General features: G+C 41.3%; 1 protein-coding gene across 1 annotated transcript; it reads left to right on the top strand.

The window, feature by feature from the left end:
* Window positions 1-789: 789 nt before the first annotated feature.
* CEP15 (centrosomal protein 15) lies at window positions 790-14,363 on the top strand. Its single transcript, XM_067003212.1, is given in 6 exon segments — window positions 790-1,128; window positions 1,690-1,768; window positions 2,474-2,533; window positions 2,535-2,595; window positions 7,199-7,273; window positions 9,879-14,363. Coding segments are annotated over 6 exon segments (441 nt in total). The 5' UTR covers window positions 790-1,106; the 3' UTR covers window positions 10,023-14,363.
* The last annotated feature ends 1,969 nt before the right edge of the window (window positions 14,364-16,332 follow it).

Raw genomic sequence — 16,332 nt, 5'->3', positions numbered from 1 at the left:
AGCAGTAATTTGCCTCAAATACACGCGTACGTCGCTACAGATCCCAGCGCCGGGATGAGTAGGCCCTGAGGAACAGGCAATGCTAAACCAAAGCAACCACTCAGTGCCACTTTTGGGCTCGCTCTTCCTTGCCATACTCGGACTGCTAAGTCTATAAAGTTTATTGAAACTGCTGCCGAGTGTTTCACACAGTGAATATCGCCGGACACAGCGCCCGACACACGACGACCCAGCTTTCCCGCCCGCTCCCCTCAGCGTCCCCTCAGCAATAACGGCCGTGGCGCGAGACCGCTCGGAACCGCCCCCTCAGCCCGCCCGCCGGCCCTGATTGGTCCCCGCCCCCTGTCACTCCTCCGATCCCCGAGTCAAGGCTGGGGGGGCCGAGCGCCGAGGCGCGGCTCCGCCTTTCCGGCCGTTTCCATGGCAGCGGGAGGGGGGAGGCCGAGGCGTCGCGGAGGCCATGGTGGGTGGTTGCTTCGCTTTTGGAAGCCGCCAAAGCTGAAGGTAACCTAAGTTTGGGGCTTTTTTTTCTAATTTTCCCTTGTTTCTTGCCTTCCCCTCCCGCGGTTTTACGGAGTGGCACATTCCGGCGGGCTCTCGGATCCTCCCCCCTACCTAATGGTAGGGGCGGCTCCCCCTGAGGCAGCGCCCTTCCCGCCAATTCTGGGCCCCCCTCACCCCCCCCCGGGCAGCTCCTGAGGAGAGAGGGCCATGGGGGGGGGGGGGCAGGCATTGTCACAGGGCGGAGTATGCTTAAGTTGCAGTCCTCATGTAAATAACTTGCTCCAAAGCTATGTGTAAACCTCTGGCAGAGTCCCCTAAGTGTTCAAATTTATTGATCTTTTATTTCTCCCACCCTTCATTTGGTGGTTTCTTCTATTTTCTTTAGTTTAGGTTTATTTCTAGGACAGAAATGCAGTCGCCTCTGAGGGGGAAATTATTAATAAGCTGTAAAACACTTCCAGCCCTCTGAAAAGTGCTGTAGGCTCTTGACTCGCGTGTGGGCTGGGCACATGATCTCCTTTACACCTCAAAAATCATGAAGTTGTAAAGAATTTAACCTTATATTCAGTCATCTATTGTACTATTACTGCTACGTCTACTATATGGTCATCTACCTTACTGAAGGTTAGACCTTGAGGTTTTCCCTATTTTTTTCAAGTGCTCAAAAATTAAACTGGTTTAGTAACTGCAGTTATTTAAGTATGTCAGTACTTATCCCTATTGCCCTATGAACAAGGCACTGAGTCTGTGAGAAGTTGCTATAAATGTTAATTAAAACTCCAACTTTCTGTTTGGAGTGACATGACAGAAGCCAGAAATCGGTATTGTAAAGAGTAATACACAAATTACACAAGCACATAGTTTGTGTGTGGTTGTAAGCAACTGAAACTTGAGACCGCTTAATGTTAAATGTGAAACCTGAAAGTCCAATTTGAGTTACCTCAAAGTATTAGAATTCAGCAAGATTTTCCTAAAATGTGTTGTGGGCGCTAGTAGTGTGTGTATTCAAACCACAATGTCTTGCAGTGAGCATTAAAATTTATAAGCAGACTTTATTTACAGAGCTGATAAATTATATAAATATCGTGCATGCAACTGTTAACTTGGAATGCTTTACTACTGAAAAGTAAATGTTCACGTTCAGTCTTCGGAAGACTAATTTCGCTTGATTTTCCTTTAATACAGTGACAAACAGGGACAGACAACTGAAAATGTCGTCCTATTTGGCTCAGGAGGTTCACCTTGCTAGAAGACACGAAGAGATGTAAGTAATGGCCTCAACGGCATAGCCTGCCTCACGGCAGTTTGCCTTGTGGTCTTGGGAGGTCTTGCCCGGCCATCCCGCGAACATCGAATCGTACCTTTAGAGAGCACAGCAGTATTTAACGAGGGGTCGGTGTTCCAGGAGGTGGCACTCTTCCTTCATTAACTACTGGAATTAGCATCCTTGACTGCTGTTAGGAGTATTGAGATTGAGGTTTTTGAATTCCAGTGGTGGTACCGGTTTAAGATCTCTCTTTAACCTCCTATTGCCATTGAACTCTTATTTGGATTCTGTCACTCTGTGCCTCAGTTACAGAACTGTTTCTTTGTTGCCCTGTAAATTCAGACTGTGAAGCAAATACAGTAATGATTCAGGAAAATCTGCTTTTCTTATGACAATTAGTACTTGCCGATGAGCAAGAGTAGTACTGATCAAGTCACCCCAACCCACCCTGTCTTTCCTGTTCTGAGAGATTTGGTGCTTCTAAGCACCTTAGCATATGAGGACTGCTGGTTGCAATGTTATAGCTTCATGCAAGCACAGCAGGTGGTGTCTGCCTGTACCTTTTCCCTCCCCCAGCACACCCACCCTACAGCCGGCTTAATTAGCCCCATAGTTTTGAGAAAACTGGGTAAGGTAAAAAGGTTATTTTCTAGCTCCTGAGCAAAATGTTCTACCCACTTAGCAAAATGTTTTCCTTTGTAGACTGTCTCAGAGATCAGTGCTGCTACAGCAGATGGAGACTTATCTAGGAGACAAAAAGACTAAAGACATGGCAAACTCAAGCAGCTGATGCAGCTCGTAAAAGGAATGCAGCACTTTTAAATGTAAGTTTCTGCAACTGAATTGAAATGTCATAGTTTTGTAGCTCAGAGAACTGAAAAAAGAAAGTGTTTGCTCCATTGTTACCATTAGAGTTCCTTTTCTTGAACTTGACCCAAAGTACTAAATGACAAGTCTCTATTATCTGATGACACCACTACCTGTTTTACATGCTCTTCTTGTATGAGCCTCGCGGTGGCAGCTGCTGCTATTTTTTTTAAAGTACACGGAAAGATTCAGCACATGCTTGTATAGATGTCTGCCTAAGACAGCCTCTGAGTCTGACAAGACTCAGAGCCCCTTTATACACCCCAATCCCAGAGAGATGGGGGGTATGTTTGCGGATAGGGGCTGACCAACCAAGCATGCTTTTAATCCAGAGTAGGAACTCTACCCACACTGATTGTGTGAGTAGAAGTTGTTCTTGGTTTTATTTTTTATCTTATTTTTTTAAGGAGGTGTAGAGTGATTTCAAGAATCTTACTTGCAAGTCTGTAAAAGCAGTGTTTGGTGTTTCTGGCTCTTCCTAGTGGTGATACTGTTAGTAATACTGTGATACACTTCCCAGTGGTGATACCAGTTATCATATTTAGGTAAGATCTGTTTCCTAGGTAAACTCAGTGGATGTTTGAGAACTAGCAATTAAAAAGATGTGAGTTTGATGGCAGGGCCTAGAATGCTGAAACCTCTTCTGGAGCACCTAGCTTAGGCATCTGAGTTGCGTGTATTTTCTCTCTCGAAATTATAAGTTTTACTCTAAAAAATAAAAAGACTTATCTGAACCCTCAAAGACTTTGTTTCTTCATGCAGAACCTAGTGAAGGTTAAAAACGTTCATGTTTCAGCTAGGTACAAGTCTGAAGCAAGCCCTCTTTGTGTTTAAATGGCAGCTATATTTAGGGAGTGGCAGACGAGGCAGAACAGATAATGTGGGATTTCTTCTTACCAATTGTGTGATGAGGAGGATGTTGCAGCTTGGGCTCTGCGAAACTGCTGCAGACTGAGCTGGGGCAATCAAACTCCTCTGTGGGTATAGACAAGTGTGGGTGCTTCAGTGGGAGGCTGGGTAGAAGGAGATGGGTTGCTTATTTCTTTGTTCTGTAGCTGGTGTTTGACTGATTTAGTACTCTCACCTAGTATAACTAACGGTTTTCTGTATGCATTTTATAATTAAAATAGATTTATTTTTCACATATGTAGTTTTTCATAAACAAGTTGTATCTTACAAATGCAGTCTCAACTCGCATACACAGACAAACATAATAAAGGCAAGATATATTTCTGCATGCTGAAAGCTTGTTGTATTGGAAATGTTAACAATAGCTTAGACATATACAGAGTGTAAATATTTTTGCAGTTACACAGATATTTGCCATCTTCTGTCACATCCTCAAAATTGTTCCTTTCAAGTGTCAAAAATGTTGGTGTTTGTACAGGAAAAAAAGCAAAAACATATGTATCAAAACAAATTCTGTTGCAGGATAAAGTAGCATAAATCAGTTTAAATCTATTAATTTTATACTGGTTTTAACAGGCATGCATTCCTGCAGATGCTTTCTGATAACAGAATAGAAAAGAAAAAAAATCTATGCAGAATAATATATGAGAAGCTTGAAAACAAGACTGATTAATGTGCCAGCTTCAGAATATTGTTCCTGATACCAGGCACTGTACATTTCACAGTTACCATGTGGAGAGTTGTTGATTTGGCCTACTCAAAAATACATGGACATGATGAAGTGTTATTTTTTTATTTGCATTTCTTTTTTTCTGCATGTAAGCAAAATCAGTTGTTTTCAGTATGTGATCATAGCAAAAGACGTTTTTGTTTCTCTGTGCTAGTTGGTATTTATGCACAGGAAAGCATTTCAAAATAAATTAATTTTCTAATCGGTAGGAAGCAGGGAACTAAACCTTTTTTAATTAAAATTTTAGCATTATAAGCACTTGTTCAGCATTTTAACATAATTACCAGAATATTTTATTTGATGTGATTAGGATGCTATAGATTAGAGAAATCTGTGTCACTTGGTGCCCATATAGAGTTATCATAAAAGCAGAAATTCAACCAGTATTTGTAATCTAACTTATGAGCTTTTTTTGTCAGTAACATTTCTTGTGTTTAGAATTTTTTTTGGTATTATGGTGTACCATCTTATAGCATATTCATTTTCTATTTCATGTTATTTAGTGGTACTGACTATGTAGGTAACTTAAACTGAATTTGCTTTCCTGTACATCATGCAATTCTAGAATTATTTAAGTGGGATTCAGCCAGACTGTTATCAATATAAGTGACAGCTGAATCTGGTCCCCTAAAAGTGATGCATGTGTCATGCCTTCCATTTTACCTCTAGGGAAGGGTCTTGAACTGTTTTTGTTTCAGTCCTTGTAGTTTCAGGGAAAGCACTGTAAGATGCTCTCTTTTTTTTCCTCTATACTGTGACATACTAAATTTGCTGCTTTTATTTCCAAAGAAGTTTACACTGCTGATGTATTTATTTTTATATTGATGATGGGGATTTCTTTTCCCTACAAAGTTTACCAGTTGCAGAGACGTGAAAGAAGTGCCATCTAATCTTGGTTATTTTCTAAAGCATACTACACCTTCCAGCAAAAATTTTGTTCACTGTCTATCATTAAATCAGTATTCTGAATGACAATAGGCTGCACAACATACAAACTCGAGTGAGCAACAAAAAGACACGTCCAATATCTAGGCTATGCCAAAGTGACCTTTTCTACTAAACAGATATGCACAACTGCTGTCTCCTTTTTTTGCCTGAAATGCAATAATTTCCTGTCACCGTAAACATTCCAATGCCTTAATTGAGTGGATGAAGAAATAACAATTTTAATCGATACTCTTCCTTCCTGTGAGAATTTCTACAGGAATTAGGAAGAAGGGATCAAAAGGGGGAAAATCCTATGGAAGGATGTGAAATGAACATTAGTGATTGATTCTGCTCTTCAGTACGGTGATAACTTCTCCAGGCTTGGTATGAGCCGTGCTGATAAGAGCTTCACTTGGTGCTGTTGAGGATATATCTTCTCCAAGCACATGCAACAGAGAAATACCTTACTTAGGTTAATGAATTTAGTATTGTCTTCCGTTATTTTGACATTCTGACTCCAAATGGCTTCCCAGTTTGTTCACATCCCCCCCCCCAGTTATGTTTATTCCCTTTTACTTCTCTCACCTGAAAAGAGGCAACCACTTGCTACTTGCCAGGATTTGGATAAATCCAAGACTGAGCTTGCTCTTTCTCAGACATCCCTTAGCTTTTTACAAGGATGTGCACTTTCCTGTAGGAAAGGAGAGAACAGTTTTACTCAGATAAGATTTGTAATAACGTACAAGAGAATATAGTCACGGTGTTAAAAGAATTCATGAAATAGAATTAAGGTGAACACCGTAGGGTGAATGAACCAAGTGTATCTGTATTACTAAACTGAACTTTAAACTGAACAGTAAGGGTGTGTTTTGCTTTTATTAATCATGTCTGACTGAATTTGTGCCATATTTCTCCAACTAAACTTGAGTTGAGCACTGTTTACTTTTGATGTATTCAGATTGGCTATTATTCAATGCGAGTAATCATGTTTAGTCTCTCTTGTGGATATGCTCCTCCAGAACCTCACTCTTCTTTTCGGCGGCAGTGGTGGTGAATATTTGGGAAGTCCCTTTGGGGAATTTCCTCTCTCATTTAGTTTTTCTGTTGTACTCTTCACACCCGCTCTCTGCTCCCAACTCTGCCATCTGCTATACTTTCTTTCCCCCTCCACTCTGTTCAGCTTTGGCTTCTTCACACCCCACTCCCACGTCCCTTTCTGTCTCTCTTCATCTGCCCACCACTCAATCTCTTCAATGTTTGGGTATGGAACTAAGCCCACAAGAATGGGTCAGAACTTTAAAGGGGGAGGGGGGCTAATTTGGGGTGGTGTTTTTATTTGTTTGTTGCTGCTGTTTGCGGTTTTTAAATTTATTTAGGCCTTTGTGAATCCAGCACACATCCACTGGACAAGCAGAAACCCAAATACTGATTTTTGTAAGAAAGCAATGTGAGGTGCATTGTCATCCAAGTTTGTCTGGTGAACAGCTTGCTGCAGCTCTACATTTTTGTGCACATGTTATGCATGCATATTAGCAAGTCATCTTTGTCTTGAGGAGTAAAGATCTTGCACATAATTTGCCTAGTTACTTTACAGTTACAGTAGCTAAAGTACAGACTTCAGTTTCCATGCAGCACAGAGCAAACTATTGTCGTCTCCCCCCCCCCCATTTTCAGAAGTTAAAGAGAACAGAATATAACTGTAATTTAGCCCAGTGTCCAGGGATGATAATAGTGTTTTACAGCAACAGACTTATGCAGTAATAAAATGTATTCCTGTATCAGAAACTTGCAGCAAACATATTTAGAAACCGTAGGATATTATTCTTACAAGCTGGATTTCAGAACGACTAAAAGATTTGAACCTCCAGTGTTATTATATGAATGCTGTTTAGGCTTAATGTTCATTTAATTAACTTAAATGCCTTTCTGTGAGTGTGTATTGTCCTTTTAATATTCCCAGAGTGTTTTTAAAATGTGCTTTGCCTGTGTTTTAGGATATAGAAGCAGCAGAAAAAAAGCTGCAAGAAAGAATGTGTTTACTTCCACATCCCGATACTGTTAACTTAGAAGTAAGTCCTAGAACTCTGTCTTTTTGTTTGCTGTTTATGAAACATTTTGCTTTTTTTTCCCCCCGAAGCATGTTCTTAAAGTGAAAATAATTGATTTTAAAATCCAGTGACTGGTATAGCCAAAGGCCTGTGTGCTGTGCAGCAAGCTGAACCTAACTTCAGGGGCAAGGTCCTTAGATTCTAGAGCATTCTGGTGGAAATATTTTGCAGCTTTCAGGTTCTTATAAACTTAAAATTTAAAATGAAAAACACTAAAAAATATTGTGAATATAAAGACTACTCTGATTATGTCAGAGCTACTTTGTTTTATATGTTTTTGGGTATGCTGCAGGATGTCATCTTTACATTTCAGAATCAGCAGTTCACCAACTTGAACAGAGAAGTTTTTACTTCTCAGTTATTTTGTCAGGTAGTACGGGATCTCAGGGAAAGTAGTGCTAAACCAGGAATTCTACGTCTCACCTGTAGTCCCTGGAGCATTATTTAAAGATCTCAGTCTTGTCTGAGAGCTAGGTATTGTCCTGATCCAACACACCAATTTCAGTTCCCTAATCTCAGGACTGTTTTATCAACGTTATGCAGTGATGAATGAATAAAGAGGACAGAAGCAGTCCTGGGAGCGGGTGTAGGGACACAGCTCTGATACAGACTAAGCATCCAGCCACAAGGCCACTGAATCAGATTCCCGCTTGTGTTTCTTGGACCAGCAGTTTGTGGGTTCAACATTGCACGGTGGTTTAGTTTCCACAGGCAATACAGAATGCCCCACACTGATCGGGGTGCTAGGGTGCTGTCAAAGGATGGAAAAGGCATGAATTGCAGCAGATGAGGAGAGGTGTATTGTATGTTCTCACACCTGCTGGGCAAGTGCTTTAATACTTAGGCTGTTACTTAAATGAGAGACATCACTTCTCCGTTTGGTTGCTGTTAAAAAGTTTGTCGTTGTATTTTGTAAATGGCTTCCTATCACTGTCACAGGGTACATGCTCAGAATGCTGTCAGTGTGTTTTTAGAGGTTTTAGGAAAAAGCATACACTTTTCCTAGATACCTGTATGTCTTGAATCGTGCTGAGAAAGATGCCAAGCTACTTGGTTGAGCCTATTTTGCTAGTGCTCAGAAACACTTCTAGACTTCTAGAGGACTTTCAAGTCACCTCTATAGATGCTTGGATCAGTTTTGGACTAGGCAATTATGTTTCTATCTGTCCTGTGTTAGGTGGCTAAGCTGCTTACCGGACATAGACCAAAGTCCACGCACACTGGAGAGCACAGAGCAATTGCTGATGGCTGCAGAGGTCTGTGCTCTTCAGCAGTGGTGGAATTTTAGAGAGAATGGAGTTACTATTTGAAGCAGAAGATCCTATTTCAGCCTTTTTTATACTTCTAGTGCAGAGTGCTATAAATAGTAGAAAAAAGAAAACTTTCTTTCATGGTACAAAATTCTGGTGCATGCTTTGCTCCAAAACACTTCTGAGCATATTTCACTCAGCCATCTATGTGTCTGTATTAATATACTTTGAAAGTTATGGCTATAATGGATCCCCAGCTTGCTAAGTCAGAGTAGTTTTGTGTGACAGCACATATGCTTGTCAAAAAAGATTCTTTGAGTAAATCTGTTGAAGAAAATATTTTTGTAAATCTGCAAGAGCTGTAATTATATCTGAGTTGCATGTAAGGATCAGAATGATTAGCCAGGAATCTAATTCTCTGCAGGGAGATGTTCAGTTTTGTGGTACACTTCTACGTTATATATTTAAACAAGTAAAAAAAAAAGTTTAATACATATGTACTGTACATCTTTTCTACTATAAATTACTCTTTTTCTGAATGAGCATAGGTATCTAAAAATACCTATACTTGGTTTAATCCAGCTCTTGATCACAGTATTTGGGGGGAAGGGGAGAGGAGGTGGCACTTACAATTTCTTCTTCAAAATTCTACAAACAACAAAGTTACCCTTAGGGTACTGACACCAAAAATGATGAATGGCATTTCCATTCCACAAATAAAATGGAAATCAAGTTTCTTACTCAGAGGTACAAAGGAATGCAAAGAGTTAGATAAACCAGATTTTTTTCTGACCACAAGATAACCATATAGCCTTTCTTCCTTTTATGATTCAAATACTGGAGCTGGTCGCCTAGTGGGTTAGCACATAAATTTTACTCAAAACAATTGAATTGCCTTATTGCAAACTTTCCCGGGAAAAGCAACTTATGCAGCACTTCTTGTTTATAACGTTAAACAGATTTTTTCCACTTCAGAATTTTAATGTCACTGACATATATATTTAAATATGAAAGGTGATTTGGAAAAGTTTACAATCACAAAGTATTTTTATTAAAGGTTTGGTGGGGATTTAAACTAATCTGTTGCTTACCACAAGAGGGCATATTCAGTCACTTCACAGTTCATGATGCAGAATGAAATCCTTCCAGGCTGGTGTTCTGTGCTATATGAGAGACCTGAAATTTCATGCATAGGTTTGATCTTTTGTGGATTGCTTCACTCAGAAGGCAGGACTTAATAATTCATTGTCTATCTATATTGTTTTTAAACATGCGGTGCAGATTTTGAAGTTAAGTTGATTTTTTTCCTTTCTCAGACTCTCTATTGGGCATCAGTAAAAGAGTCTCTTCCCAAGTGGGAACAGTTCCTTTTAGGACGAGCAGAAGCTCCTGTTGGTTTTAAGAAACTGAAAACTACAAAACAGAACCTAAGCTACCCAGAAGATGATTCACAAAATTAAACACTCCGACTTTGTTTCGTAACTTCCTGCTTGAGTGGGCAAGATTGTCCAGGTCACGTAATAAAATATATCACTAAACTGTAATGTACATCACTTATGAAATGAAAATGAACTACATTGGAGAGCTTGCTTTTGTCTCATGCCTAACACTTTACATGTAAACGGTGTTATTTTTGCTTTAGGGGAGCTTAGACTAGCATTCCTTACAACGAGAGAAGCGATCCTTCATGAAGGGACTTTGAGAATCAAAAGTGAGAAACACTGGTGGATAGAAACCCACCGAGGTGATTACTTCTCAGTGTAAGAAAAGTCTTAGATTATTTGTAACCCTCTGCTTTTCCATGTAAGTGTGAGAAGTAAAGACAAATTCATGCGTTATCTTTCTTCACTCTAGTCATCTGTGTGTGCCTCTTTGTGGATCAAGGAGAAGGGAGGAATTTACTGTTAACAGGGAAGGCAGGCTCTTTGCGTCAGAGTAGTCCCAGTTTAGCACTAGAAATCTGTGTAAAAACCTTCATGGCAGCAGATGTAGAAAGAACACCTTGAATTTGTGCTTTTTGCTTTCCCTGATTTTTTTTGCAATTGCTACTTTCGTTGCTTCTACAGCTTGTTCCAGTAACCGTTTCTGCTTTTCCCAGCCTCTTGCTGCCTACTTTATATTTCCTGTCTAATGGGTGGTTAAAGACAAGAAAAAGTAAACAAATATCTAGGCTATTTTTTGCTACTCCTAGGCTGCTCTTAGTGCTATTTTCTCTATGTTGACAATCTATAAGTGAGATCTCTTACTTAGGCATGAAAAGTTTGAAAGAAGCGAGCAGAAAGGTAGCCTGCAGCAAGTGTCAAAAAAACCCTAGCGTATAGAAGTCTCGAAGATAACACTTTCTTTCTCAGCCACTGAACTGCTTCTCAGCATCCTCCTACAGAGGTGCAGTATTGGTGAGTTCTGACCATACAGTCAGCTAACTCTCTATGCAGCTTTCACTACTCATGCACGCGTGCTTTTTAAAGTACCAGTTCAGTGGAAGATCCTTCTGGGTGTGTGACTTGGCCTGAAGAAATTGCACCCTTCTGAAGCAAAGGATGTCTAGAAAAATAATATATATATTATATATATATATTTATATATATTATATATATATTTTTCTTTACATTAAGAACTTCAGCTGGAGTCAATATGTTAAATTTTAACAATCTTATACACAACAACATTTTCTTACCCCCTGACCTGGAGAAGGAAGGGAACAAAAAAAATCGACCTTTGCCAGTGTCTGAGGGTATGAATGTGCAGTAATTACTAATTTGACTAGGCTATTAGTGAACCGATCTGTGCATCTCCATGTTACAGAGATGCAGATTATTTTTATATTAGGGATGTCTGAAGTACTTTTATTGAAACTGAGGCAGTTTTTAGCAACATTAATAAGTGTCCAGATTGCTTCAGATCTATGCACTAAAAAGTATGTGTTCACTTAATTAAACATAATTTAATTATTCACTGATTAGCAGGTGGTGGGGAGTTCATGGTCCAGTCAGAGCTGGAGAACAGACTTCTAGCTGGAAACTATAGGAAGTCTGGGTAGCCTCGAAGGACCAACATCTGCAGCCACTGATCTTCCTGAAAGTAGGCGCTCACTTTTGTCTGAATTTAAATTAGCTGAAGTATCACTCACACAAAAATAAATAAATAAAAACTTCATCTCTGATATAAAAACAATTTTACATTTTCAACAGGAATATTAAGAGTTCATTTAAAACTTTTTCTATTGAAGTGTCCATTAAACTGATAAGTTTTTACAGAAACTGCCATCTTAGAAATATCCTGTTGAGTGGGTGTTGGTGTTTGTAACAATAACGTTGTTTTCATAATATGTGATGGCAGATTAGCACGCTTCTCTGCAGTGTTGTTAACAGTTGTAATTAAGGAATAAACAGTAAAGGGTGTCAGTCCGATGACAATTTCATCTATAGTGTCACAATACAAAATGTCACAAAATATTAGAACTGTTATATAACTACAAAAATATCAAATTAGGCTTTCATCTTACAAGCAGAGAGCTTAAAAAAACCTGGCAGAGAGACCATTGCAATTTTATACCTACTCAGTGTTCTGTCACAAAGACAACTTGGTAATATTTTCTTCTGTAAGATCACAATGTGGTACTCGGTCTGATTTAGCGGGAATGTGTATGTATCTCAGACTTAGAGAGCTCAAATTTAAAAAGGAAATAATTGGAGCCAGTTGAGCAGACAAGAAGGATAAAGCCATTACATGCAGTGCCCCCCTCCCAGAAAAGGGATGGGTGAGCAGTTACTTGCTGACAAAGACTGGGACTCATCCCGGTCTTTGCATCCAAAGGGAAATCACTTAAACTAAAATCTGGGCCCCTAAGCACTTTCTACGTGTGAATAATCTGGGTCTTTATCTCTTTGGGCTCCGCCTAAACGCTGGGACACAATGCAGATGCTCGCATAACCGTGCTTCTTTTGATTTTCCCATGGAAGGAAAGTGAAGTGTGGGCTGTGGGGGCATGGCAGCTGGGTGCAGGAGGGTTTTGTGGCGTGCAGTGCAAGGTACCTGCAGGCAGCGTTAGTATGGCTGCTGTGCCTCCGTTTAACTGCTGTGGAAGCGAAGGCAGAAACACTTCCCTTAGTCACAAGTATGCTTTGACGGTAATTGTGTCAAACATTATTAGATAATCGATACTGTATTTCTGATTTTTTTGTTATATTGGGCTAAGAGGTGAAGACGAAAATCAAATTATCTTATTTTCAAAAAAGGAAATTATTATTTTTTTCCTCTGTGCTATAGCTGTAGAAGCACTAGGACAGATAGTGCAATGAAAATTAAATAGGAACATGCCCAGAAAAGTGGGGAAGAGGATGAAGAGAAATTTTTAAAGTGGGAGGCGTGTATAGACAGCTGCTCTGGGAGACAAGGGTCTTCTTGTTGGCCTGTGGTCTGACAGAAATAAATGCAATTGCATATGACTAAAGCAGCAAAGTAGTAGGGCATGGAGGCATGCGGCAGGGCCACTAAGGTGGAAGCGCGTGTCCTGATTAGTCACAGACCTTGGGGCAAGCAGCGGCAGGGTGCATAATTACGTGGTGCCTCCTGTTACATCTGTCAAGTGCACAACAACTTCTACAACTTCTGCTGTGACTGAGCTAGCTTGCCACCTGCCTTTGTACAGATACAAAATTGAGAAAGCACCTTAATGTCAGCTTAAGTGTGTTTAAACTCCAACCAACCAAACAAAAAACGGCTACCAGTATGGTTTAATACTGGCATTAAATGAGGTCTTGAATGGGTATTCTTCACTGAGTCAAAGCTGTTACTTCAAAAAGACAAATTCAGTGCAGTTATCCCCCACCTCATCCCAGTTTGTTTGTTTTTAATCGTATGTGGTTTCCTATCCGTTCCTGGGTGCATGTTTTTTCCTTTATGACATAACCCGTTACTCTGTATTCTTGACTTGCTGCTTGCCCTTTTGTGCTAAAGTGTGTATGTATGCATAAGCTGCAGTGGTCCTGCCTCTTGCTCGTCGCGCTCTTCTGGTGGGTGGGGGAAAGCAATTGAGAGAGGAGCAGTAGGGGAAATAAAGGGTTTTGCCTTTATGTAAGTTAATGCTGGAGTATCTTAGAAGAAGAGCTAATTAATCACCCTTTTTTAGGTTTATGCGCAGATGAGTAACCACCGTACTAGCCTAGGAGCACAGCCTGTTCACCCATCTTGTCACCTCTACCATCACATTCCCCAGCTTTTGCTTTCTCAGTTATTCTGGCTGTGGGGGCAGTAGCAGAAGGCATGTTAGTTTTCCCTAGGATAAGAAATTTCTTACTCCACAGAATCTTTCTCCAGCCTATTAATTTCATTTGAGAGTATATATGAAATAATAGAAGGGCGTAGAGACACAATATTTGACACTTACTGGAGTGTCCTCTTGAATGCATTTATTCGAGGTCATGTGTTCGTAGAAGTTGGGAGCTAGATTCTAGGCGAGCTTATGGTTCCTCCTTCCTTTTTCATTCACATTGTGTAGTCAGGGATGTAGGTGCTTGGTTTGAGCTTGTTGATACTGAAAAATAAGACAAAATATTAAATGGAATGTAGTTTGAGAGGTTATGTCTGAAAGAAAACATTATTTACTCCATAATGGTAAGTTTCATAATATTTTAATAGTTGTGTTCAGATACAACTTGACCTTAAATATCACCCCAAATGCAAGCTGTTTTAACATATTTGTAATGCTAAGATCTTCATTACTGTAATACTCTGTTTGCTCAAGGATTATTATCCATTGCTATAACGTGTTACGGCTGAAATAAAGCTTTGATCTCGTATTCACCGACTCTTGGATTTTGGTGTTAGATTGCACAGACAAGGTGCGTGTAAATTAGTGCTTACTGGAGCCAAGTGTGTGGACAGCGAGTCCGTCAGTGGTAGCTGCTTTGCTTAGGTGTGCTGTTTATTTTCCGTGATTTTCCTGTGACACTGATCTGAAATATTAATCTGTTGAGTGAAGATTAGAATCTCAGAAGTTTATCGCTTAAAATTGAAACGTAATAAATCCTTGGTGGATTATTTACGCGCTTCCTATTGTTTCACAATAACCGTGTGCTAAATTACTTCAAATATGTGATTACTAGCAAGATAAGGGTAGAGAGAAATTTTTAAGCCCTTGCAAAGGAAATATAGGTAGGGAGAAGGGGGGGGGGGGGGAAGGTTATTTGGGGGATTCTCCTGCTGGGTGAGCTCTTTGTCTTTGCAGTAAATAGGGTGATTTAATTTGGGAATTTGCTGCTACTTTGAAACATGGATGAAATGGCTCTTAAAAATGCCCTAAACTGCATCCGCGGTGTATGTATCCTCCCAACTGTATCCTTTTCGTTTGAGTTACTTTGCATACGTTTGTCATTACTGCATACAAATAGGACGTACGATCATTTCTTCCCATAAGTTTTATCACTAGTGATGATGATCTTAAAAATAAATGTGTGGTGTTCTTTCTCCTCTCAGTCGTATCACCTACCAGAAAGCCCTAATAGGCTACAGAACAGTGTGAGACGGTATTTACATCACACTTTTGAAACAGATTCAAGCAGAGCCAGCTGCCGTAAGATTATTTTACAAATATATTGCAAATTAATAAAAAGAAAATTTCACCGTCCTTTAAGTAAATTGCAGTCTCCTTGACTAATACCTAGCTTGAAGCCCCGGTAAATTAGCACCTGCCTCAGGGTGGTGCTGGGAAACGTAATTTCGGTTTCCAGCTTAGCGTTTCTTTACCCGTTTATGTTGCAGGTGTCCCCGGTGGCTGCCAGGAGCCCCGGTGCTCCAAGCGGTGCCCGGCGGGAGCTGCCGGAGGCCGGGATGCTGCGGGGACAGAGCTGCTGCAGGTCGGGCTCTCGGCGTGAGGACAGCCCCAGGCTGTGTGGCAGGGAGGAAGGAGGGGGAAGAGCAGCCCTCTGTCGTTTTCTGGTTTTGGGATGGGGTCGCTCTGGAGGCACAGAGCCTCACCCGGCGGCAGGGGGACGCGGGGGCCGTTTTAGGGCGCTCGGGTTGGCGGCGTGAGCTGCAGACCCTACGGACTTGCAAGCGAAGTTGGGTTCCTGGGAAACATTCCTAGTAATAACCGGGAGGGTGGAAAACCTACCCGTAAATCCACAGGGGAAGGGGCGGCGTGTGAGCGAGATGGTCGCATCCCCCCCCGTCAGTTGGGAACGGGGTTTGGGGTGAGCTGAAACAGCTTGAGGTGCTTTGCCCTGTTTCTCGGACGTTTCTTTTTGTTAAGTTTCTGGGTACGGGTGGCGTTTTCCTCTGTAATCAGCTTGCTTTTGCTGGATTCATTCAGTTACGCGATAATCCAATGTTGGTAATATCTCAATTCATTACCATAATGAATCAGAAGGAAGAGGCTGATTATAAACCAGAAAGCTTCTATTTATGTGAAATGGCTTGGCAACTGGCGGCGCGGAGGGAGGCGGCAGGAGGGCGCCGGGCACCTCGCGGCACTTGGGGACGGGGCTCGGCCGCCCCGTGCGCGTCCCCAAACCGAAACCCGGAGGGACAAACGGGCGAGATTTGGGGCCGTACCTGCTGCTCCCTGCCCTCCGCCTGACGAAACTTGGCAGGAGAGAAGTCAAGTTTCGTGGAGGCTCGGGTTTGGCACCCCCGCGCTGGGCTCTGGGACCTGCCCTCTCTTTCTCCGCGCTCTGACGGCGTTTTGGTCCCGGCCCTGCCGGGGGAAAGGGAAGGAGCAGAGAGGTGCCAGGGGCTGCGGGGGGGGGGGCGAGGGGCTGGGGGTGCAAT

The sequence above is a fragment of the Anser cygnoides genome, chromosome 10, assembly GCF_040182565.1.
Source record: "Anser cygnoides isolate HZ-2024a breed goose chromosome 10, Taihu_goose_T2T_genome, whole genome shotgun sequence".
NCBI lineage: Eukaryota > Metazoa > Chordata > Aves > Anseriformes > Anatidae > Anser > Anser cygnoides.
This window is presented reverse-complemented; position numbering and strand designations above follow the sequence as displayed.